Genomic DNA, 26,251 nt, shown 5'->3' with positions numbered 1-26,251 from the left:
AGAGCTCGGTTGCCATGGTTAGCACTTGCATCTTCTATGGAGTTGGCACGATATGGGGCACGATACTGCTAGTACTTCAGACTCACTAGGTGGCTCACGTCTCTTGGACTAGACATGGATAGACTACCTCCCTTCTGATACAGCATAGATGCCCCTCATCTCGAGTTGACTCGCCACCAGCTTAGCCAGGTCACGAGAGCAGACTTGCTGTAGCTTCATACGTATCGCACTTGGATTTATCCCACGCAGCTTCCGACGAAGATGGCCACATATCGGGACCACTTCCTTCGGATCTCAGAGGATGGATTTGTCATTCCACCAGGCTATACAGGTATCCACATGTCCCACTCACTAAGGATTGCCCTTGGCCAGCTTAGAGTCTCTTCGCATCAGCTCGAGATAGAGGCTGGTAGGATGCGACGCATGGAGGATGGACGGCGACCAGGCCGAGAGACCAGGATCTGCCCTTGTTGCACCATGGGAGAGGTGGAGTCAGAGGAGCACTTCATTTGCAGATGCCCGCTATATTATGAGCTCAGAGGTAGATTCCACTGTCACGAGTGATGGACTACGAGGATCAGCATTGCTCGCTTTGGACCTCTCTCACGAGTGATGGACTACGAGGATCAGCATTGCCTAGCTCTTTATGTCAGGGAGGCCACTATGCTTCGATGAGACTACCTCAGAGACCGTCAGCACAGACCGGAGCGTGAGAGCCCAGCCTGATAGAGCTCAGGCACACGCTATACCAGAGGACAGAGACCAGGAGGAGCACGAGGAGGTCAGAGCTCACACAGGACACATGCCTCCACCCTGTGGATGTACATATGAGATGGTTTGTAGACGCCGCAGGATCTTGTTACATAGGGGACGTACTCGCCGCTTCATCTCCAGACGATCCAGGATGATGGCAGCTTTTCGGAGGAGACTTACTCATGGAGATCTCGTCCCACCAGCCGCTCACCTCACCTTTGCTCAGATTTGTACTCTCATAGCAGGAGGCAGAGTCGATGGACAGGATTTCCAGTATTATTTTCGTTCTCAGACTCCGTGACACCTGGACTTGTATCTTTGCATTGGCATATTGTACTCATCCCCCCATTTTGCACCCAGGGACGGTTTCCTTGCATCTAGTTTACTTTGTATTTAGGCTCAGATTTGACATTATGTACTTTCACTTACATTGTATTGCGTAGCACTTAGATGATATTCGACGATGCCTCTTCTTTGTGGCACGTTGATTTTGTGCTATCTTGTATGCAGAGTTCTTGATGTCCCATGGGCCCATTTTGGCCTTTAGTGGACAATAATACACTTTCTTTCTTTCTTTCTCTCTCTCTCTCTCTCTCTCTCTCTCTCTCTCTCTCTCTTTCGGGATCCTGAAAGCAGCACCTAGAGGGACCCCAATCAGAGAGATGGAGGCACAGATAGCCACGATTTAGTCGGCTATAGCAGAGACGACTAGGTGGGTGGACGTGGCAAAACGGAAGCCTGCAAAGGCAACCGTTTCAGCTGCCATACAGGAGCACCAGTAGAGGGCTTCGAAGGCCCTCAACATCCGGATACGAGGGATCACGTGAGACAGGACTAGTACCACTACGCCACCCATGGAGGAGGCAATCACCTTTGTGACCACCATGGGGGTCCTCGACCATGGCATAGAGGGAGTATGGCATGTTGGGAGAGAGCCTAACCAAGAGCAGCCCCTAGTCATTCGTTTCAGAGATTCACATGCTCGACTAGCGACACTCCGACGTCGAGCCGCTCTACGAGAGCATCCCACCTTGTCCATGGATGAGGATTTGACACCACTATAGATTGACGAGCGACGAGGAGTTCTCCAACAGCGGGATGTTGCTCGCAAGGAGGGGAAATGGGCCGTGGTCCGACATGGTAGCTTGTTGACCGACACCCGCCGGGCTCCCACCCGTACCCCCTAGGGGAACGGGGCCTATGAGACTCACGTTTCCAAGACCCTAGCTTGCATCATTTGGAGCTGTAATGGTACCTTATGGTCGGACCCAGGAAAGTTCTCGGAATCTTACACAGGACGAGACATAGTCTTTTACACAGAGACACACCAGAGCCCCGAGCATCCATTACCGATAGTCAGTGGCTACACATGGGAGTCAACCTTCAAGGATGAGACGAAGGATACAGGAGGAGTTCGAGGATCAGGCAGGGTCGCAGCATTGTATAGGTTTTCCCTCACTGGAGCCATCTCCATTGAGAGGAAGGATGCACACTCCCGATTCATGTGGATCCAGATCCGAAGCACAACCACTCCTGACCTTGTCATAGCAATATGCTACTTCCTGCCAGACACATCCCACTTCGCCAGAGTGGCACGAGAGGAGGGTGAGACATCACCATATGCACCCCTACATCAAGATATCCCAGACCTTTCAGCCCGTGGGGAAGTTCTCCTTGTTGGGGACTTCAACGCCAAGACGAGCACTCGTAAGGCACCACTCCTGGACTTCCGAGATGACTCGATCATGCTACCAGACATGGACCTCGACGGAGCAAGTATGACTAGGATCTCATCGGACCGACACGGGCCGTTACACCATATGGGCACGGACTCCTTAATCTAGGCAAGATGCATGATCTCATCATCTACAACGGGCTTGACCTATGGCCCTCCTCGGGTGGTTTTACTTGCTTCCCACAAGGGGGGGGCACTAGTGTAGTAGATTACATCATGGGATCCCCTACCTTCACCTCATGTATCACCGACTTCACCGTGAAATCTCCTACAGGCATACAAGAGGCTAGCCAGGATCAATTCAGCCGCTGAATACTTCCTCTCTACTTCACTCTTCACCCTACTGGCATAGTAGATTGGCCTCGTATATTTGAAACCCTCTCGCTGTTGCAAAAGAATAGCACCAATAGCATCTGGTCCCACAGACGGATTCACATAAAAAGTCCTGGAATAATCTGCTGGCTTTACACTTGAAACATGAGTCAAGGATTCCTTAACTGCCTCAAACACCTCTTCACTCTCTATCATCCATTTCAGAGGCTCAGATTTTACCATCTGTTGAAGAGGATACAAAATCTCAGATAACATATGAATAAATCTCGACAGATACTTCACCTTCTGGAGAAAGGTATGCAACTGCTTGGTATTCTCAAGAGAGGACAGCATAACTAAAGCTTTTACTTTACCTGGATCCCGCTCAATCCCATTCTCAGATACAATATGCCCCAATATTTTAATGCTGATCCGAGCTAACTAAGTCTTCTTAGGATTTTATTGACCATCATTATTATCAATCTCATAGGATATCTCATCCAGCTTTCCACAGTGCTCCCTTCTTCCACTGTACACTTAACAAAATTTATCCAAGAAAGGTGATAAAATCAGATCTGATTTCTCCTGATAGTACGAGGGGCCGTTGGTAACTCCAAAAAGCATTTTCCTGTAACAAAAACAGCCCCAAGGGGTAATGAAGGCATGTGGGTGGTCCAAAGCCATGTCCCTCCTGAAAGAGGCAATGATATCGTCCTCGGATCTCATAGTAGACTGGGCAAACACATAGAAAATGTTCCTCTATCTCGATCTCCCCCATCTGACATAGTGTGCAAGTCCTCTGCTCTCTGGGTATGGCTGCAGCTCTCCCTACCTCAATCCGTAGCTGATGTGATGAGACTCGTGGCTGAACAATGGCAATCCTCAGTGCATGTGAACAATGACAAGACTGTGCTCTGAGATCCTCAGAAAGTGATCACGATAGAACTGGATCTTGGTGGAGAGCTCCTCTCCCCCCCAAGCCCTAAATGTATGGAGCTGGAGGAGGTCTAACCGTATGATACAATTGATCTCATCTAGTGGGATCATCTCGGGTGGTGCGTCCAGGCTATACTAAAAGGGAGGAAATCTGTCCATCTGAATGCCGTGACTACCAAACCATGTGGATCCCCATGCGTACCATGTTGTATCGACACCACTCTCCGCTAATCGCCTCCAGGACTCTAATGCTAGTATCGATAGTGTCCAATAGGGTAAGGACCAAACTGTGTGGAGACACGTCATTGTCTGGAAGATGGCATCAACCACGAGGGGGGTCATGGCAAACTCTACCCGTATGATCTGATGAGGCAGTGAGGGTTTACTCCGAATCATCCTGGATCCCATGGTCACCTGTAATCTCTCAAATCTCTTCTATTCAATTGCTGAAATGTCAGTCCCCAAGAAAGGTGCTACATACATGCCAGTCGGTCTCACCGATGTGCCAAAGAGCCAACCCTTCGTCGGGGGATCCTGCAAATATGCCTGGAAGCATCGTCTCTCTAGTCGAGCCAGAGCACCCCGTCCTTGTGAGAGTCGTTCCGTACTTGCATGGATCATCGTGAAACCTGGTCCGGTGAACATTATCCCCAAATATGTGTAGGGCTTTACTATCTCCACAGGCTCGCTCCGATATGTGAGACTATGTTGATGGGATACTACTTCTCGCGAGGTGTACTGTCAAGTCTCTCCCCTTGCAGAACATCTCCAGAACCTCGAGATGTTTCTGCAGCCCCTCTGCGGAGGATGATATGAGGACTATGTGGGGAGACAGTATCTACACCATCGTGTCAGCTAGGAGCCAACCCTCTCCGCCTAATCGATCGACAAAAGAAGTGATCTCGTCGATATAGAGCCCAAAGAGAATTGGTGATAGGAGGCAGCCTTGCTTTACTCTGATGGTGCTCTTGATCCAATCTGATAAGCCTCCTGGGACGTGTATCCTCCTTCTGATCGACTCATATAAACTCATGACCCCCCAAATCATGATGGCTGTGAGTTGTAGTTCTTGTAATCTCCTGATCAGGCGAGAGCGCGGGACAGTGTCAAATGCCTCCTCAATAATAGCCCTCGGGGTGAAAATGTGATCCAGGGTGAGTGTTGTCTTTGAAATCCTGCTTGCCCACGTGCCCGTTGTTCGTGGTCCTCTGTGTGACTGCTGATCTTACTCTCTAGTATCGACCCATATATCTTAGCCAAAGTATGGCCAATCATAAGAGTACGGTAGTTCATAGTGTGCATGGGATCGCCTGCCTTGTGTATCGGTACTATGGTGGTAGTGCTCCAAGTAGGTAGGAAGCCATGGCATACAGCATGATTGAACAGTTGTGCTAATATCGGTGTCAGAATCTCTTGCACATGCACAAATGCTCAGTGCATAGCCCCTCATGATCTGGTGATCGTCCGTTATGAACCCGGAGAAGGGCAGCTCGTACATTTTGCAGAGTAAACAGAGGGCATGTGGTGGGCCTGGGCATAGAAGACATATCAGGTGGTGCCTGACCTGGGACATCATATAGGGAGCAAGCATAAGTGTGCCAGACTGCGGGATCTGTGATGGGAATGGGTGACTTCCCTTCTGCCCATCTGGAACACGTGTAGATCGTGTCGCGGGAAAGGATCTGGCAACAACATCCTATATCACCGATGTGAGAGTGTTTGATGCATGTCCGAGGTCCATCCCATCGCCAAGTAGTACTAGAAGCTCAGAAGCCAGGTGGCTCGTGTACAACGGGTCAAGAGCACGGTCCAAATAAATCTGCACACGAGGGGGTGGTGGAGGGGCCCTCGTCATGGCCGATGTGGTGACCGATATGCAGAAAGTGAAATATGAGTGGTCAGCTCCATGTGAAGAAGATGGCACCATCAAATCCTGTATCCGTGGGGCCAATGCTACTAGCCGAGCAGCTACCAAATGATGACCATCCGCAAAGCCCAGTATATATGATCAAGTCATGTATCGCTCCCAACTCGAGTAAATGTCTCCCATATGCTGTCACCGATGCATCTCTCCAACCGCCTCAGGACCCCCAGCTCTGCTGCATCCATCTCCGGTACTATGAGGGAATCCTCATCGAAATCTAATAGGCCCACCTGTCTATTCCCAGTTCGTGCATTGAAGTCACCAAGGAGGAGAGTGTCCCCATGTCTGGAGAACTCCGTAATATCATCATGAATAGTCTCATATGGGCTGTGCCCATCGGTGGTGACCTCTCGTGCATGGGATGATGTTTCTAGGGAAAAATAGCATACTGCAATGAAGGTCGGTTGTGTGTCTGGTAACTGGATGCGGATCCACATGTGTCGTGCATGCTCCTCCTTTCGTACCATAGAAAGGAGTGGCCTCAGATGTGATTTTAAAAGTACAACCACACCTCCGGATCCTCGTACCCCACTATCCCTCCTCAATTCCCTCCTGTGCGCAGACTCCCATGTATATCCTATCACTGTGAGTAGCCCTCTCTCTGGGCTCTCATGTGTTTCAATATAGAAGATCACATCTCTATTATGGTATGTCTCCAGGAACCCCCCTGGGTTGGACCATAGGGTGCCATTACAATTCCACACTGCCATCCTCAGTTTGTTTTGCATACTCACCACATCGTTCGGACGTCATTTGCTGCTATTCCCTTCTCCTACTAGTGCATCTCGTGTTTCCTTTTCTACCCTCTCACGAATGATCACCGTACCATCTCTGTAAACTGCCCATTTCCCCTCTTGCCTTGCAGCCATCACACGTACCATTCCTTTCCTTCTGTGCTCCTGCTGGAGGAGTGTGAGATCTTCATCTACAAAGATCCCGGTCCCCTTCAGTGCTGCACGTGTACTCATAAGGGTGGATCTCTCTGTGGCTGTTTGGCAGCTTTACCACCAAAGGCCTCGTTGGTGCATCTGTTTTACCCACTCTCCAGGCTGATTCACAAGTGAGGTTTATTCCCATTTTGTCAAAGAGGGTTTTGGTGTCTGCCATGGGGCTATCACCTACTGTTAGGCCTCTCACCAGCACATTTAGACTCTTGCTGTCCCGTCATTCTTCTTCCTCAATTGTTTCAGAAATGATCTCCCTTTTTTTGGGTGTTGTGTCTTTCTTTAGTACATCTTTCCATGAAAGCATATCTGTTGTATCCTTCGTGATTTGTTGTGTGAACTCGGCATGTTTCCCTTGTACCGTTGTTTGCAAAGCTGCCATTTCCTTTTTGAGTTGTTCATTCTCTGATTTCAGCATATCAATGATCTTGTATCCTTCCTCTGATGTCCCCTTCGCATTCTTGAGTTGTTGCATTTGCTCTTTAATGGTGTTCAGCTCCTCGTTATTTAGTGGCTGAAACTCCCCTTCTTCCCAATGAGCACTTGCTTTCAGTTTGTCATTCTCACTTTGGAGGGCATCAACACGGGCTTCCAATGTCTCAATTTTTGAGGTCAAATTGCTGTTTTTTCCACCCAAAGCACGAGTAATGTCCTGCATCATTTTACCTTTCTCACATACCCATTTGTTTTGCATTTTTTGCCATTTCTTCAGTTCATCTTCCATTTGGGCTCAGAGTTTGAGAGCTCTTCTTCTCTAGTCTCTCTCAGCTTCTTGCGTAGGCCTTCAATTTCTGTGTCTTGCATCTTACATATTTCCTTGAGGGTTGATATGCAAGCCTTGGGGCTCGGGTCTTCTATTTTCTCCGCCTTCGTCCAAATGAGGTTATACTTCCGGTCCTTATCAGCCCTTGTTTTCTGGTCGGGTGAGCTCTCCTTTGTTCCCATAGCGGCAGCCTTTCTTGCCCTGCTAGTCTTCAAAAAGTCTTCTTTGGTGTAGATTGCGAGCGTTGGGGGGGGGCTGAGCCTTGGTGTTTTTGGCAGCCTAAGGCTGCTTCACAAGCAGTAAGCAGCTGCTTATGGGCCTCCGTGGCGGGCAATGTCGCATCAGCAAGGGCGGGCAATGGCACAGCAGCAAGGGCGCAACAATGGCGGGGCAGAGGTGCAGCAAGTGCGCAACAAGGGCAGGCAATGGCACAGCAGCAAGGGCACAGCAATGGGGGGGCAAAGGTGCAGCAATGGAGCAAGCAGCAGCAGCGCAGAGGAAGGGAGCAGCAGCAGAGGAGGCGCAGACGGGCCAGAGACGCGGGCAGGCAGACTGGCTGGGTGAGCAGGTAAGGCTAGTGTAGCAGACTGGCTGGGCGGGCAGACTGGCTGGGTGAGCTGGAGCGTGGTGTGGCAGGGCAGCCTGACGAGATAAGGCGTGGTGAGGAGGAGCAGCGAGGCGGGGAGGAGCAGCAGGGCGGGGAGGAGCAGCAAGGCGGGGAGGGAGAGAGCAGCATAGCGGAGAGAGAGAGGGAGAGAGGGAGGGACGGACAGACGGACGGAAAGAGAGCAAATGTGGCATCTGGAAAATACAGCAGCAATATGGACTTCACAGAACCACCTTTTTTAAAGATGAGTAGCTGTTGGGTGATGACAATGTCTACTGCAAACTCTTAGTTTGCAAAGAATATATTCTAAAACACATGTTTTCAATGACATCTTTAGGTGCCCTACAGCAAAAAGACCTATGGGATCCATGTCAGCTAGTCAACCTTACCTGAGTATGCTCGTTCCTCAATCCACCTGAAATAACCACCAGTGTGTCATGGTCACGCCCATATGGCGTACCATGCTTCTACGCTCTAGGTCCTCTGCATATCACAAAGGCTGCTGTTGCAGGCCACTAGACTCTTTCATGCAGAGTTGCACAGCCTGTAAAGGCTATAGTGAGTGCAATCATAACAATAGAAGCAGAGCGTGCCTAAAGGACGTAGAAATGAGGAATAAGTTTCCAATAGCTTGATGATATGTACAGTACCGTAACAGGCTGGAGTACAGTAGGACGTAGTCAGTGCCAACACACATGAAGCAAAGCTTTTGCAAACAAGCCTACCAATTTTCCTTTCAGTCAGTTTACGTATCCTTGTTTATTAGATACACAAGTGGAGTAGAAGGCATGTGTTTGTTTTGGCAACCATTATTACCACACTACAAATCTGCCAAACCTCTATCAGTATCACCATACCTGGTTCATGTCAATTGTCTGAACTGCTTCCCCACGTGTGAATATGATAGCATGATTTTGATTTTCTGGTTTTCCTTCACCGATGATGGGATTGCCAGGAAGCTTTATTGAGTAAATCTCCTGCTTGGATTTAGGCTAGCATTAGCAATAAAGAGGGGGAAATCCAAAACAAGGAATGCAAAATTGATTGGGAATCAGATCATACTTGATCCTTCTCAGTTACGTCAGCTTTGACAAGCTTGGAATAATACTCCTTTTGTGCATTTCCATCTTGCGGCTCAATGACATCAATAAAAGCAATCCGCAAGCCCTCATTCCTATGATGCCAGTAAAACACATATATATCAGCAACTTTTCCTCTTGCTCACTTTTCAAGCATCATCTTTGGATTGCAAGATCTTACTGCTTCATCAAGTACAGTATATCTGCGGCTCTTGAATCTTGCTTCTGCTTATGTTGCCCGTATATTTGGCAGGTGACAACATATGCAAATTTCAGGTCTGCCTGAGCCCTTGCATAACGTGAATTCTCAAATGAACCAATTTGTAATCCCTTCTCCACATCTACAGCACCAAATTTTATTAAAGCAGAAATACTTTTCACCTTGCGGAAACATCTCGCTTCAAGCCTGAAAAGAGAACACACCTTCACTGCCTTTCTCCTCAAGGAAGCTCTGAAGCATAAGAGCCCTTCGGTAATACATCATTCCCCGAACTGATTCACAAACCATGCCACTTTAAATTGAACACTTTAAACACCTGCCTTGAGTGAACAAAGTATATAGGAACCAAAACTTAAAACAACAGAACAACAACAATAGCATGCCTGTTCTTGCCAGTGTCTGGCCCCGGTAGGAAGCCCACAACCGAAGCTCCAAAAGTAATTCAGGCTCCAGTTGTACAGCATGAAACTGTGCTTCAAATGTTGCCTCCGTTCGGCTAATTCTCTCTAGAAAATTCCGCCATTCATCTGTAAAACATAATTACAGAGTATATGTACCAAGCTAAATACCATGTTCAAGACCATTCCAGTTGTATAAACTATAATTCATTAACATTGTCCTGCAGAGTTATTTCCAACAGCTTAAATTATGGGAATGTCAACGTGTTCAAATCTTAAGCAAGTGCAGCATCTATGTCACACAAAATGGCAATACAAACACATTGACCTCTAAAGCCAATACCAAAAAACATGAACTTTTTTAAAGATCCATTTTATAATAACCAAAACAAGAAATTCGTAAAAATGCACGAGATCCAAACTACAAGATTAGACAGGCTTCCAATCTGGCTGAAAGCTCTGCATTCAAAAGAAAATAGCAACCACTTACAGAGGGGCTGGTCTCAAACAGAGGTTAGCTGAATATGCATGGCCTTATTTTTCAAGTAACTCAACTTTACAAGATGAACCTCACAAGGAGGAAAGAAACAATAGGCCTCTTTTGCTATAAGCCCTTGCTATAAGCCCATTGTATCAAAAGTGCACATGCTTGATCACCATGTAATGAAGCAAACTGGATACACATCCCCTCTGGAGAAAATGCTGCTGCAGTAGAAGAGCTAACGCCTCTTTAAAGATGGAAACTTTCTTTTGGTTTTGTCATGGCCATCACAGTACGTGTTGATGCCACTCATCATCCTTCTCATTTACTTATTGGCTAGGTTGGAAATACTTGGAAGTTGGCTATGTCTACTTTCCGGTTGCCATTTTAGCCTTCCCTTAGCCATAGTGGCTTCCCTTTGAGACGACTTGAATATTAGAGATGGGAGATAGACCCGAAAACAAGAATTGGCTTGCAGCTCTTTGGATGCTTTGAGCTAGAAACCTTATAGGACAAAGATTTCTTAGAGTGGTTTAGCAAAGCCTAAACTTGTCCTTTGTCCCTTCCTAATGCAATATTTTGAGCAGTGTCCAAGGCCTTTTTTGTAGAGGACATTTGTGGTCAGGAGATTCATCCTTGGATAAAATTGAGATGAGGCTGTTGCTATTGCTGCCGTAGTGGCCTTACATTTACATGTTAGTGAAGGGATTCCTATTGTGTTCTCATGCGTGGGTGGCATCACTCCAATGCACCCCACTTGCAGATTCTTTACCATAAAGCTCCACAAGGAATAATTGGTGCCATCTAGTTTATCTTCCTGGGTGGGCCAAAACCTCAAAAACATCTCGCAGATTTTGATTCTAGTTTTGAGCCATCTTCAAAGATGGATGCACAAAGAGTCCCAAAAAATCTTGTGCTATGAATTAGATTGCACTAATAGGAGAACACTGGTATACAAGCCCATACTTGGCTATGTTGGGAAGTGAGAGAGTAGGAGTACATCATCGAAGAGAGAGTGGGAATCAAACGAGTGAATTCCATTGATTTGAGAGGAAAGCCTCTCTTTTAGAAAGTGAGAGAGAGGGTGGCCTAAATCATAGGCACCTCTCCTACATCAAAGCACCTCCCCAAGTGGGGGCCTTTCATTACATCATCACCTGTGTCATCGTCTAGACACCTCATGGCACCAAGTGCGCTTCACAATATACACACACATACATGATCATATGACTACTACTAGAGCAAGCCCTTTTGTCTCATGCTATGCCAAGGATACATCTACTCACATACTTTCACAAGCCATCTCACAGTGGTCAAAGATAAATCTATGGCTAGGATCTCATGCTAGCAAAGGTGCCCAAGGGTCAAGGTTTACAAAAATGGATAGATCCCCCCCTCCCCCAAAATGGTTCTCTCTCTTGCATGTACAAGGATTAATCTTAGGCCTTTGTGTGGACCTAGTTTCTTATGTCTGCAAGAGGTACCATGGAAGGAAACACATATAACATGGCCTACATCATATGCTGACCAGAGGTGATTTACAAAGACTATTAGGACAAAACACATAACATTATTTTTGGAGTACTACTCCAAGCAGAGAACCTCAAAATTGACTACATGACCAAGTGATGATAAAAAATCAAAGATATTCAACCTTGAAAGATATAATCTTTGTTTTCTCCTATCACAACTTTGTTACTTCATTTCCTGATGGAGTTCTTTCTTCAGCGAGATTTGCCATGCCTTTCTTCTTTTCATTGCAAATTTTCTCAGAGTAATTGTTTTTGCCACAACAAGTGCAAGGATTGATCTTACAGCAATCCTTTTCATGATCATTGGTCTTTCCACAATCTTGTCTTTTGATGAAAACTTCACTGCAAGTGCTTGAGTTTGCTCTTCAACCTTCCTTGAAGTCTTCTTTCTCTCTTCTTCTTCTTGTAGAGCACTGATGATGCCCTCTAGTGTTGGTTGAGGAAGATTTTTCAAGGTAGTCACAACATAGTTAAAATCCTAAGACATACTCTTCAAGAGCACAGCCATTGGATCATCTTCAGCGACCGAAGACTTAATTGAAGGTAATTGTGTCATAAGACTCCTCATAGTGTTAACAGAAGCTGCAACAGTGTGTCCATCCATCTTAAGTTCAAGGAACTTAATTTTCAAATTCAACTTAGAAGTATAAGAGCTAGCACCAAATAAAACATCTAACTTATGCCAAGCCTCAGAAGGGGATTCCAAATCTGAAATATGATGCACATAATTATCTCCCAATCCTAATGCAATGATTTCATAAGCTTTCTCTTGCTTTTAAGCATCTGCTAAGTAGTTAAAGTAGAGTCACATGCCTTCCCTTACCTTTGGTTGTGGTGAATTCACCTTCTTGTGATGATCGATTCCCTGGTTTGACTAAATCCCACAAATTCTCCATCATAAGCAAAAATTTGATTTTCGTTTGCGAAGTGTGGAAACCTTGGCCGTTGAACTTGTCTATCTTAAAGGCGGCCATGAGAGGGCCTTACCTTTATCTTTAGGAAGTGTCTTCTCTCTTACAAATGGCTATGACTCTCAACCATACAAGTGCATATTGCAAGCCATAAATTCAGAAAATACTAATCTTTTTGCATCAGAATAATAGTATGGTTTATGTGACTTTTCCTTCCCAAGTTTTGTCACCTTCCTATTGACATCTCTAGGTGCTTGTTCCTTCTTCGTTGCTTTCACATATGAAGCATTGGAAGAGAAGCAAGACCTATGCATTCTGAAAAAGCATTACTAACTGAAAGAGTTTTTGATAGAAAATCAACCTCAACACTCACATGAACTGAATTCTAACATCAAATGTCAAAGCAATGCCAAAATCACTTGCAGAATACTATATCATGTTGGAGGGCAGAATTCTCACAACTGGAAATGCTATTAAAGGGGCTTTCTGTATAAAAGTGTATACCAAAGAAGAGCCAACAGACAGCATTGGTGAAATTGAGCACTATAATGTCCAGATAAGTATGCCATTTTCAACTGTTGTTTCTGTAATTTCGCCTCACTCGAGCAAGCATTTAGACTCACATTTGAACACAAGATAGTTTATGGCCTTGCCCACCCGTGGCTAGAAGGAATTCGCATATAGTTGAAGATTCCGCTGGAATTCTGTGACAAATTGGCGGGCGGTTATCTTCTCGGCACGCGTAGCAGAGGCAAGCATTCCCTTATTCAATCGGGTCAGATATTCGCCCCAAGACGAGAAATCTTTGGCAACAGGCGCAATAGACAAGGAGAACAAAGCTTACCGAAATTTGGAGAGAAATGATGCAAAAGGGACAATAAGGTGGAGGGTGGAGAAGAAGATGATGAGGAGGCATTTTAAAGCTAGAATGGACTAGGGCATCAAGGAGGCTCTCATACAACATATTGGGAAGTGGGAGAGTAGGAGTGCATCATGGAAGAGAGAGTGGGAATCAAAAGAGTGAATTCCATTTATTTGAGAGGAAAGCCCCTCTTTTAAAAAGTGACAGAGAGGGTGGCCTAAATCATAGACACCTCACCTACATAAAAGGATATAACTTCTACATTATAGGAACTCCTACATCAAAGGCACCTCCCCAAGTAGGAGCCTTTCATTACATCATCGCATGTGTCACGGTCTGGACACCTCATGGTACTAAGTGTGCTTCATACAACACACTTTTTTTGTAGTGAAAAATTTTGATTGATTATATTACAAGAGTAGCGACCTCAAAACGAGGCAGCCAAAACTACATTAGCTGAAAATCTCAATGTATGCTAGATATACATCATGATCTATGCAGCACGTCTGCAAGCAATCAAAGAAGGATTCCTGTAGAGAAAAAAGCCAAACAAGGAAAATATAGGATAAACAAAGACTTTACCGTTCATGTCTGTCCATAAATTTCAGAGTGCCCAATAGCGAACCCAAACAAAGAAAAGATGAAACTCTGAGAAAACATCTATCCAAACGGGAAAATACATAGAATTACTCGCCAGAAGAAAACCTGTTGCCGAAGAGGAGTTTTGTAGGCCCAAAGTTGCTGTAATCTCTTTCTCCACCACTTGGCTAGGCAATGCATTCGCCAAACAGAATTGCCTTTCTATGAAACCCAAGGTTGAGGCAAAAGCATTTTATACAATGCAGGCACCGTAATCTGAGATAGCCTCAAAGGACGAGAAGAGGACCCTAGGGAATTCAAAGTCCCATCCTCCAACCTCTCCTGAAGTTTCAAAGGGGGAATCACAACAAAAGTCAAAAGCATATAAGCAATTTGTTGCCACAAAGCAGAATAATGAGAGCCCAAGCCATACCGTGTAACTGCCAGAGAAACATGTAGCATAGAGCGATCATCATGAATAACATCAGCAACAGAAGTGATACCCTTAAAAGAAATAAAGTAGAAACGGCAAGGTTCTTCTAAAGCCAGTCGAGATTGAAAAACTGACGACCAGTGAATGCTTTCAGCTCACAAAGAATTACCAAGCAAAGACTGCCAACCATGCCATTCCAGATGAGAGAGGACGTGCTTCCAATCAAGAAGCAAACTGGAGACAAAAGACACCCAGGCAAAGTGCCATCAATGCGACCAAATAAGAAATCCCAGTAATTGATTTGCCAGTGACCAAAGAAATAACTACAGATATATGTGACTAGAGATCTAATCATAAGAGGCCAAGGCTGATCACCTTGCAGAAATTGCAGCAACATTTTTCCCCTGTGAGCAAGGATGTGCACCTGGATATTCATGATGTTCAAACCATTATGCATCTTAGAAGAACAAAGTTGATGCACTGAAAGCAGCCTGAGACTCTTTCTGCCTATTTGGAACGCAATAAGATTTCCATAATGGCAAACATGAAAGAAGCAAGATCTGCCTTAGTCAACACGATCAAAGGCAACAAAAATTGAATATAAGCCACAAGGATGGACTGCACTATCCGAAGCCGAACATGCAAAGGCCAGGTTGCCAATTTCCAATACTCTAGCTTTTTCCGAAGCTTGACCATCACCCAATTAGTTTGTTGACGACAAGTGAGATTCCACCCCAAAGGATAACCAAGATGACGAACAATCTGAGTGGGTGGAATGATTTCCTCGAGCCACAAAAGACTATGCCAATCTTTAGAATGCAATGGGAGCAGCTTAGACTTTTGAAAATTTACATGAAGACCAGCTACCAAACCATAAACAGAGAGAGAATGCATCAAAGCAGAAATATCATATTCTTCGAGGTAAAGAGAGAATCATCAGCATAGGTTTGAGCAACCATGCTACGATTTGCATCCAATTCCAAATCATGAAGGGAGCTTGTAGCCACGAGATGGTCAATATATTGCAGCATACGATGGGTACCAATGGCATACAACAAAGCACTAAGGGGGCATCCCTGACGGACCGAACCACGAAGAGTCCACTCATCAGAGAAATTCTTCACACAACACACTTTTTTTTTATGAGAAGAAATATTTTATTGCTGTGAAATAATTACATTCATACTTATTTCAAAAGCGGAGTAACTACTACTCAACAGAAAATCTCAGTATAATCCATATATACATCATGATCAATCAAATAAGTATGAAAACAATCATGAAATGATTGCCTCAGAGATCGTTTGAAAAAAAAGAAAGATGGAAAGGTAGGATCACCAAAGACTATGATTTCCGTCCATCCATAGAGTCCAAAGTGCCCAGTAGCGCACCTAAACAAAAAATACATCAAAACCCTATCTAGCGGAATGAAGATCAAATAACCAAAAGAACCTGCCAAAAGTAACAGTAGGAAATCTCGCTCGAAGCCCCTGACGAATGAGAGCGGGGAAATCACAAGTATGTGGACAGTGCCAGAAAATATGAAGCACAGATTCAACAAAATATAGACATCTGTGACAAACAGCCGAGGTAATATGTCTATCCACGAGTAACTACCTAGATGGAAAAATGCAAAGTAGGACTCGCCAAAGGAAAAGTTATTGCCGAAGAGGGACTTTATTATGCCAAAGAAGACACAGCCGCTTTCTCCATCACTTTAGTGGGCGATCCATATGCCAAACACAATTGGCTCTCTCAGAAACCCAAGGCGGAGGTCACAACACTTTATACACAGACAGCACTGTGATATGTGAGAGCTTCAAAGGACGGACTGAAGAAGATGAAGAATGGAGAGTCCAATCCTCAAGCCTATCCTGAAGTTCCAAACGAGATACCGGTAAGAAAGATTGAAGCATTTCTGAAATTTTACGCCATAAAGGACGATAATGAGCTCCAAAACCATACTTGCTAGCAACCGCAGAAAAAGATAAAAGAGTGCCATCATCCACTAGTACATCCACCACAGAAGAAATACCCTTGAAAGATAAAAAATAAGAACGCCTCAATTCTTGTATAGCCAAAAAAGGGTGGAATATTTTGGACCAATAAATATTCTCAGCCCTCAAAGAATTTCCCGACAAAGAATCCCTGCCATTCCATTCCAAGTGGCATAAAATATGCTTCCAATCAAGAAGCAAGCGAGAGACAAAAGGATACTCTCTTATCTTGCCTTAAATAGAGCCAAATAGAAAATCCCACTATGTAGGCTGCCAATGCCCAAAAGCAGAAGTATCAATATGCAACAAAAGAGAGCGGATCATGGACGCCCAAGGCTGATCCCCTTGCATAAACTGCAACATAATTTTTCCCCTGTGAGCAAGTATGTGCATTTGAATATTGAGTATGTTCAAACCCCGTGCATCTTTGGAAAACAGAGACGATGCATAGAGAGTAATATGACACTTTTCTTGCCATTTTTTGAACACCAGCAAATCTCCATGATAGCAGACATAAAGGAAACCAAATCTGCCTTAGTAAACATGGTGAGGAGCAGATAGAATTGTATGTATGCTATCAAAATGGATTGCGTTATTCGCAAATGAACATGTAATGGCCAAGTTGCCAAGTTCAATATTGAAGTTTTGCCCTCAACTTTGTGAGCACCCAATCAGTTTGTTGAGAGCAAGTGAGCCCCCAACCTAGAGAATAGCCAAGATGTCGAATCAATTGACAAGTTGGAACAATTTCCCCAAGCCACAAAAGAGTATGCCAATCTTTAGCATGCAACGGCAATACCTTGGACTTCTCAAAATTCAAATGAAGACCAGCAGCTAAACCATATATAGAAAGATCAAGGAGAGATCACTCTCAGTATTTTTCGAGGTAAAGAAAGAATCATCAGCATATGCTTGAGCCATCATACTACGGCTGTCAAAAATTTCCAATCTGTGCAACATGCCAGTGTCCAAAAGGTGGTCCATATATTGAAGCATTGGATGAGTGGCTATGGCAGATAGTATAGCACTAAGGAGTTTGGAGAGGTTCTCCCTTTTTCTCAGAGGTTTCTACCGGATTGAGATGGCACTATCCTTGCCGAACAGAGCAACCGAGAGTCCAGGTTGTAGAAATATCCCCTGAAAGTATGCAGGCAGCTTTACTATCTTGGTATAACCAATTAATAACTTGATACATTTTTTTGCCAAATCCCATGGCCTGCATTGTTTGTGAAATAAAGTCCCACTTAACATTATCAAAAGCTTTGGCAATATCAACTTGCAATAGCAAAACATCATGCTACATATAATTGGCACTTTCTATTCCAACGTAGGCATTAGCAATGTTGCCTAGGAGATGCCTGCGAGGAACAAAACCATATTGCGCAGGATACAACCCATCATGTAAATAGCCTTTAATCTCATCAACAATCATTTTGGTAGTAAATTTGTAAATGACTGGCAGAAGCGTAATAGGTCTCCAATCAGCCAAACATTCACAAATCTGCTTTTTTGCAAGGAGTTTAACAAGACCTCTCTTCCATGTGTCTGGCATTTTCTGATTTTGCCTAGCAAAATTTACCATATGCAATAAAGTATGCTTCAATAGAGGCCAATATTCTTTAAAAAACTCAACTGTAAGACCATCCCATCCTAGAGATTTCCATCTACCACACGATTTGACTGCATCTGACAATTCCCTTTCAGTAAAAGGTTCCTCCAATACCAAAGCTTGAGTAGTGGAGATAATAGGATAAACATGCTATAAAAGTAAATTTCTCGCAAACAAAACCTGGTGTGAGGGAGGATCTGCATAACCAAACTGCAAAAAGAAATTATGTACACAGACAGGAGGAAGCTGTGACCGTGATGTAGTCCATGAACCATTAGGCATAAGCACCCTGCAAATGTTTGTTTTTAATCTCTTCTGATGCAAGCTTTTAAAAATTTGTTTGGAAGAGCAGCCTTTATCTATGAAACCTCTTTGTCTTGCTCTTTTCTCCCATTTAGCAAGTTTCCTGTGATCATTTATTTGGAGACAATGTTTAGCTTGGCAAAGTGTCGTTTGCTCATGCAAGGACAAAGGACGAAAGTGACTGAGTTCAGTGACGTCTTGACAAGTCAATTTGGCCTGAGCCACAGTTTCCCTCAGAGTCTTCATGTAAGACTTGCCATAACCTCTAATTGCAACTTGCATTTTGGAAACAAAAGAATCCCATCCATTATCAATATCAAAGTGGCTCTGAGAATACAGAGATTGATATGCTTCAGTAACCATTGCCTTGAAAGCTACATGCTGCAAATAGCTATTGTTCACAATCAGATGTTGCCTTTGAGGCAATCTATCATCTGCCATATCATGAAAAGATAATCTCAACCATAATGGTGCATGATCTGAATGCACAAAGGCATAGTCAACCCACATTTTGCATGTAAAATCATCATTTTGTTGTGGAGCTACACTATAACAACGATTCAGACGTGCCTAATAAGAAGAAAGGGTATTATGTTGGAAAGTGTATCCACGTGACAAAGGCTGCAATTCCTTCCAAAGATCAACCAAATCAAGATGAATCAGTAATTAAGACCATGCATGCCTTTCAAAGGTTAACATATGAGTATTTCCTGATGTATTGTCACCCTGTTGCAGAGCATTATTGAAATCCCCACATATAAAGACATGAGATCTCCATGGATATCAATGCATGGCATCCCAAATTACACTTCGATCCTGAGAAGATTGAGCTGCATATACAGAAGCAAATCCAAACACCTCGCCTTGAATGATGCATTGAAGAATAATCCATCTGCCTTGATTGTCATTTAAAGCAATAATTGGCTGAAGCTCATGCTTAATCAGAATGACTGCACCTGAGAAAGAGTGTTTCCCAGCATAGAAAGATCATAGCCACAGTAATGACCTGTCTTTCCTGCGTAGACATGTTGGTTGTGTTCTTGTAGTGCCACTATATCAGGCTGAAATCGATCGATATACAGCCACACAGATTTCCATTTCCTACTGTCACACATTCCCTAAACATTTAGTGTAAAGCATTTGATATGAGCAGTCATATTTAGAGATATTTATAGGAGAAAAACAGCTATGTACAACAGCAAACTTCAGGATGTCAACCCTGCATGTCTACCTTAGGGTCAAGGCCTCTTCCCTGAGAAGAAACATCCGCCTGAGGAGTAGACAGCAATGCAACAACCTCTTCTTCAGGGAAGAGAGTTCTGCTAGCTGTCACAGCAGCCCATGTGATTCCAATTCCAGAGTTGACCTCTAGAGAGTTTCCACTAGAAGATGCACCATTCCAAGGGCGAGGGGGTGGAGGTCATGGAACAGAAATAACTTTTCTTGGACTTTGCCATCCATCAATTTGAGTTTTTGGTCCTTTTCCTAAAGGTTGAATAACAGAACCGAAGGGGAAGAAGCACTCCCATTTGCAACAACAACTAGGACTTTGCCTTTATCCTAATTCACTAAAAACTGTCTATTATCTTTATTTTTATTCCCAATAGAGGCAAAAGAATCCTTATTAGACATCTGAATAAGCAAAGTAGCAGGAGGCATTTTATGCTGGGCTCATTGGACACTGTGAAGCCATGTGCCCAAATTTTTTACATTCAGAGCAAGCAAGTCTACAACTTCAACCCAGACCGGACATCGATGTCGAACGATGTCGAATCAAAGCCTGATAATCCCTTGTGGGGGACCATGGCAAAACATGCACCATTTGCTGCCCCAAAAAAGTGACGAATGTTCCAAAAGCATTTGCCTGTGAATCTCATCTACCATGATGACCTCAAAAAAGCCTCTGCCTACATAGTGTACCTTACAAACAAACAAACCAGCCAAGGTGCGGGTCAACTAGTTGCCTGCCTCTGCAGCAAGTAGCATCCGACCTCGGAAAAATAAAATGACTGAATCTTTTGCATATTCTCTAACTGGATCCACAATTTCATCCACTTCAACCATGAGACCAACCGATGGAACAGAGTCTTTCCACTCTTTCCTTGTGTCTGCAAATCCTTCGTGCATGACGTCATAAACCAGTTGTGCTTCAACAGAATCATGCACAGGGTCATGCTTGACCCTCAGCTTGCTTTTGCTTTTTGCATTGATTCGATCTATCTTTTTGAAATGTTTTTTCATAAGAGTATTCAGCCATGTCTTCTGAAGAAGATGGAAAAAGAGGGTACCTGTAAAGTGATAAAAGAGAAAACAGTCCCAAAAAATTGACCCACCAAGAAAAAAGAAATAGTGTATTTGCAAGGACAAGAAAGGGAAAGAAATATTTAGGGATTTAGAGAAAAGAAAATACAAGTTCTGAAGAAGGAAAAGAGAAAAAACCAGGAAAAGGTCCAAGATGAACTAAAGATCAGAGGCAGAAGAGAAGTTTTGGCGATGGAAATAGTGCACAAGACCCAAAAACCAAAGATGAGAGAAAGGGGGAAGAGAAAACCCCTCAAACCAGCGTGTAGAAGTAGCCCATGAGCAAACCCTATACACACAGCAACCCAAAAGCAGAGAATGAGCCGAGAGAGCAGCCTGAACAAGGCGGAACAGTCCGTACAAGTCCCTACACTTGTACGAAATTATACGGAAGTCTGGCGTGACCGTACGGCAGGGATTTACAGCCTCAGACAGCTGTTTATGAACACGGAGTTGGCGCAGCAAGTAGCTGAAGCATGCGGGCTTATCTGAAGAGGCTAAGGGACTGATCCTACACACACACACACACACACACACTTACTTTTTTTTTGTGAAACTAAAAACATTATATTATTGAACATCCATTTTACAAAAGGGCAGTGCTCGAGAAAAGAGCCAATGTCCTATCTATCAGAAACAGTAAAAGAAAAGCTGAATGCAAGAAACATCCAAATCTTCCTCATGCAAGGCATCGAATAAGGATTCCCGCAATGAGGCTCGGAAGAACTCATAAGGGTGCTGAAGAGATGAATTCAAAAATCGATGATTTCGCTGAAGCCAGAGGGTCCATAAAGCCCAGTATCTGATCCAATGAAAGAAAAGAGAATACTGTGATAAAAAAGCTCATAATTTGCCAAACATCCAGAAAAACTTCGAGAACCTGTGTGCTGGAAATCTGAGAGAGAAAAAATAGGAGATCTTGTCCAAAAGTTCTCTGGAATTTGAACAAAACCACAATAAGTGCTGAATACTCTCAGGAGTATGATAACATCTTGGACAAAGAGGAGAGGCAATCCGTCTTTGAGCCCATTTCACTCCCACTAGAAAAAAAACAACAATACATCTCCTAAAAAAGAGTCTCTATTTTTAATGGCATTTTCAACTTCCATATCAATTTCAATTTTCCTTTCCACCAAGTTAAAGACTTATTCAGATGCCAAAGAGCATTTGCATGATGAGCAATCCATGGAGGAGTTAAAATCCTCTGTATGAAAGTCAATAGATGCAAAGGCTGAGAGGATAATCCTAGACTTAGACACTGAAGTTGTCAATCTTGAAGCCTGTCTCCATGGATCAACTAGCCAACGCCCATAAGCATTTGTGCGCATCTCGCCACACAAAAACGCCAACATAATAGACCATGGCTGCTCTTGCTCAGAAAATACCCTTAGCATAGTGATCTTTCTTGCCAACACATGAAATTTGATGTTGAGAATATTCAAACCTCCATGCATTCTTCGAGAGCAAAGCAGGTCCATTTTGAGCAACCTCAAAGCTTTTTTATCAAGCTTAGTTTTCCAAAAAATCTCCATGGCTTGAGACATAAAAGAAGAGAGATCTCGAGATGACCAATGTAATAAAGGCACGTAAAGTTGGATACAAGCTAAAACAATGAACTAGACAATTCGAAGCGGAACATGCAAAGGCCAAGGTGCTTCCCAAAAAGGTATGCTTCGAATACCCTAAATACATTCCTGTTTAAATGTTACAAAAAACTCTTCTTTTGCACTTTAAAAAAAATAAGTGCCATGCCCATTTCAACCTCCAAAACACAAGCAAATATGATTACTTGAGCTAGCCATTGCCCTGCCCAGGGACAATCTGTCAATCACACAACACCCAGCAGACAACTAAATCAAAGTTACAAATCACACCTGGAAAAATTTTCTGAAGATAAAAAAGAGTAGAAATTCCATCCTCATTCTCCTTACGCAAATCTTCCTTGCTGTACAGTACAATCTCGCTATAGTATGGAGTAAATACACTGTCACAAAAACGAACAGATTCAGACCAAACAAGTTCAAGATGAAAAGAAGCATCATGGAAACATGAAAAATCATTTATACCAACAAAGCAAAGTACCTGAATGATTTCATTGCTCTAGCAGTTGGTGACTTGGGTAATTTCATAAAGAGAGAATTTGTGAAAAATTCTAGACGTCTTCGAGCTTCCAAATTCTTTGGAATGCTTGCAGCTGACTCTTTAATGGTGAGAAGCATATGCAATCTTTTGACCATTTCCCTCTGGTACAAGAACAGCAAAACATACACTTGCATCAGAGCAGCCTTGCCTACTTGCCTCTCATCAAATCCAAGGCAGGATTTATCCAATGCACAGAATCTCCCTCAACTGTGAGTACCCTGCATCCCAGTTATACTCACCCAGATAGTGAGAAATCCTTTTCCATACAGGTAAAAGTATAGACGATTATCTCACAGTCATTTTAATGGTGAGCTGAGTAAAATTCTACTGTAGTAAAGTACTAGGAAAACTTTGGAGGACTATTCCCTGAATGCCAACAGTCCATATACACAGTGGAAAATGCCTCAATTCATCATGTACACGCTAAATGAAAAGCAGTCAGAATCGCAGAATGGACAATGCAATTTTAATATGATAGAGCATAGAGTATTGGAGCAGGGACAGACAATACTGCTTTACTTTGTGTTTGATCAAAATCATTCCATCCCGTAACATCCAAATGGTCACCATGTGGCATGGTCTGCATATTTTATCCGGGAGACCTCTAATGATTAGAAACAGGCCAGACTTACATACCCTCAACCAGCGCCACCCCCCCCCCACAGGCGCGCACACTTTTTCTATAGTGAGTCCATGAATATTTATATTAAAAGAAGCTGTCTCCAAAGCATGGTTGTAAGACACATTAAGACACGACACGTTAGGCACGCTTCAGACACAAGTGTCGAAAGTGTCTTAAAGATAAGACACGTCACTATGGTTATAATAATATATGTTTAACTAATACATGTATACAAGTGTGTACAACTTGCTAGCATTAGCTAGTTGCTAGATTCTAGAAGTACAATTAGCTACATTTAAAAAAGGCAAGAAGTAACAATGCACTTGTACAATGTAGTTAAGAGTCATGACTTGTCACTCTACTCACAACTCAACACCTTGCAAGTTAAGAGTCACGACTCAAGAGCTTGCAAGCCACGACTCACAATTTTAAAGGTTTAAACTGACAATTCAATCTTCATATTGAAAAACCCAGATAAACAAGCCTAGAAGGTTACATAGATTATATGCCAATCATCATATATCAATAAACGTAAATATCATGGCAACAGTCTATCAGTCACATGTGACATGAATGAAATTTGCATCTCAATACATATAATTGAAAGGAATTTTTCGACTCTCAAGAGTCAAAGCTCTAAAGATTCATCCTAATGAGGTCTCCCACTACTGGATCCAAAGTCACCATCAATGATAGCATGGTTAAGTCAAACTCAATGTTTGTTGTTACACCCTACCCACTCCCAAAAAAAAAAAAAAAAAAAAAAAAAGTGTCTAAAGGTGTCTTATGGTAAGACACGTGTCTTAAGTGTCTTATCATAAGACACGAGTGTCTTAACGACCATGCTCCAAAGTAGAGATCAGCAAATACAAGCTCAGAAAACTTCATTGTAAGACAAGTAGACATTGTAATCTACCTGCACACGAATGGACAGGTAACCATAAAAGGATTGCTCGACTGACATCCGGAAATAATAGAACGTGGAAGAAGTAGGCTCTCAAAAGACTCAGTGGTCCTGTCTCTCCACAAAGTCCAAAGTCCCCAATATTGAACCCATGTGAAAAATAGATGACATTCCAGTCTCCATGGGTGAATGCAAAAGATCCAAAAAAACATGCCAAATCAAGCAGAGAGAAACCGGGCCTGGAGGCACTGCTCAAGAAATAATAGGAAGTCACGAGTGACGTGGTAATTCCGAAAAAGACAAAGCAAGCATTTCCCTAGCAGCTAAACATTTGTGACATAGAGCAGGAGTAATATGTTTACATGCCAAGAACTGACCAAAAGGAATAACGCCAAGCATTAGTTGCCATAGAATAACCTCTTGACCAAACAGAAGTTTGCAACACCAGCTGCTGCAATCTTTTACGCCACCCTCGCACTGCGATTCAAAGACCAAAGCTAATTCGCATGATGCGATATCGAAGGAGGAAGCATCAAAACCCTGTACAAACCAGCAACTAGATAACTGCCAGGCTCAAGGGGGAAGTAGCAGAACCCTTGTGCACACACATACTTTTTTTTTTTGTCAAGTCCATTTGTCATTATATAACAAAAAGCAGTCCCAAAGAAAGCGACAGCCAATTAAAAACCTTAAAACATCTCATTTATATGACAAGAAAACAGGATAGTCAAATAGCCACGCTTGAAGACAATCATAAAACGATTGCCAAAGAGAAGCCCGGAAGTAGTGATAAATAATAAGTGGGGGATCATCAAAGACCGGATGATTTCGGTCCCTCCATTGAGTCCAGAGTGCCCAATAGCGAACCCAGTAGAAGAACAAATCATATCCCTGTCTCCAAGGCTGAAAGCCAAACAACCAAAAAAGTTTGCCGAAGAAAGCACTCGGAAAACGAGCCAGAAGTCCTAGCTGCAAGAGAAGTAAGAAGTTGATTGCCAAAGATAAGCCCGGATGTAGTGATAAATAACAAGTGGGGGATCATCAAAGACCGGATGATTTCGGTCCTTCCATTGAGTACAAAAAGCCCAATAGCGAACCCAGTAGAAGATCCTTGTCTCCAAGGATGAGAGACAAACAACCAAAAAAGCTTGCCGATGAAAGCACTCAGAAAACGAGCCAGAAGTCTTAGCTGCAAGAGAAGTAAGAAGTCCATAGATACAGAGCAATGCCAGACCAGATGACAGATAGAATCCCGCAAAGACAAACAATGTCGGCAAGTAGAAGGAGCAATATGACGACGAGCCAAAAGCTGTCCAACGGGAAGCACCCCAAGCAAATCCCGCCAGAAGAAAACCTTTTGCCATAGCGAAAGCTTTGAAGCCCAAATATGCTGCAATCGTTTCCTCCACCAGCGAAGGGAACATGCCAATCGACCATATGTGATTAGCATCAGAAGCAACACAGGGGGAAGGAAACAATACCTTACACACAAATGCAACCGTCATACTTGCCCAATGGCAATGCAAGGCGCACAATATTATTTGATTGAAGCACCCAGTCTTTGAGATAGTCAAAGATCTCAAGCCAATGCACAAGCTGAAACCCATGAAGCATACGAAAAAATACAAGCCATAGAGGTTTATAATGCAGCCCCAATGCATACTTCCAAGTCACTTTAGGAAAAGATACCACCATACCAACATCATCCAACACAGTATCTATCCCTTGAGAAGAAAGAAAATAGGAGCTTTTAGGCTCCTGCAGTGCCAATGAACGCAGGAAAACCTTTGACCAATAAATGCTCTGACGCTTGAGTGAGTTGCCTGCAAGAGTAACCCTGCCTTTCCATTTCAGATGGGAGAGAATGTGCTTCCAATCAAAAAGCATTCGAGAAACATAAGGGC

At 43.5% G+C, this 26,251-nt stretch overlaps 1 protein-coding gene across 1 annotated transcript in view; it reads right to left on the bottom strand.

Annotated features, from left to right (window-relative positions):
• Positions 1-26,251, bottom strand: part of LOC147890189 (callose synthase 9-like) — a 243,601-nt gene that overhangs the window by 57,224 nt on the left and 160,126 nt on the right. Inside the window, exons 30-36 of the mRNA XM_087390160.1 lie at positions 22,762-22,922; positions 22,554-22,663; positions 9,657-9,800; positions 9,477-9,545; positions 9,235-9,394; positions 9,037-9,148; positions 8,832-8,951 (exon numbers count right to left, since the gene is read on the bottom strand). Coding sequence (XP_087246286.1) covers positions 8,832-8,951; positions 9,037-9,148; positions 9,235-9,394; positions 9,477-9,545; positions 9,657-9,800; positions 22,554-22,663; positions 22,762-22,922 — 876 coding nt within the window. The remainder of the gene's footprint in view (positions 1-8,831; positions 8,952-9,036; positions 9,149-9,234; positions 9,395-9,476; positions 9,546-9,656; positions 9,801-22,553; positions 22,664-22,761; positions 22,923-26,251) is intronic.

This window comes from Dipteris shenzhenensis, chromosome 19, assembly GCF_047967505.1.
Source record: "Dipteris shenzhenensis isolate YYH24624 ecotype China chromosome 19, Dip_SZ_1.0, whole genome shotgun sequence".
Taxonomy (NCBI): Eukaryota; Viridiplantae; Streptophyta; class Polypodiopsida; order Gleicheniales; family Dipteridaceae; genus Dipteris; species Dipteris shenzhenensis.
Note: the sequence above shows the minus strand (reverse complement) of the source record. Positions and strands in the feature narration are given on the sequence as shown.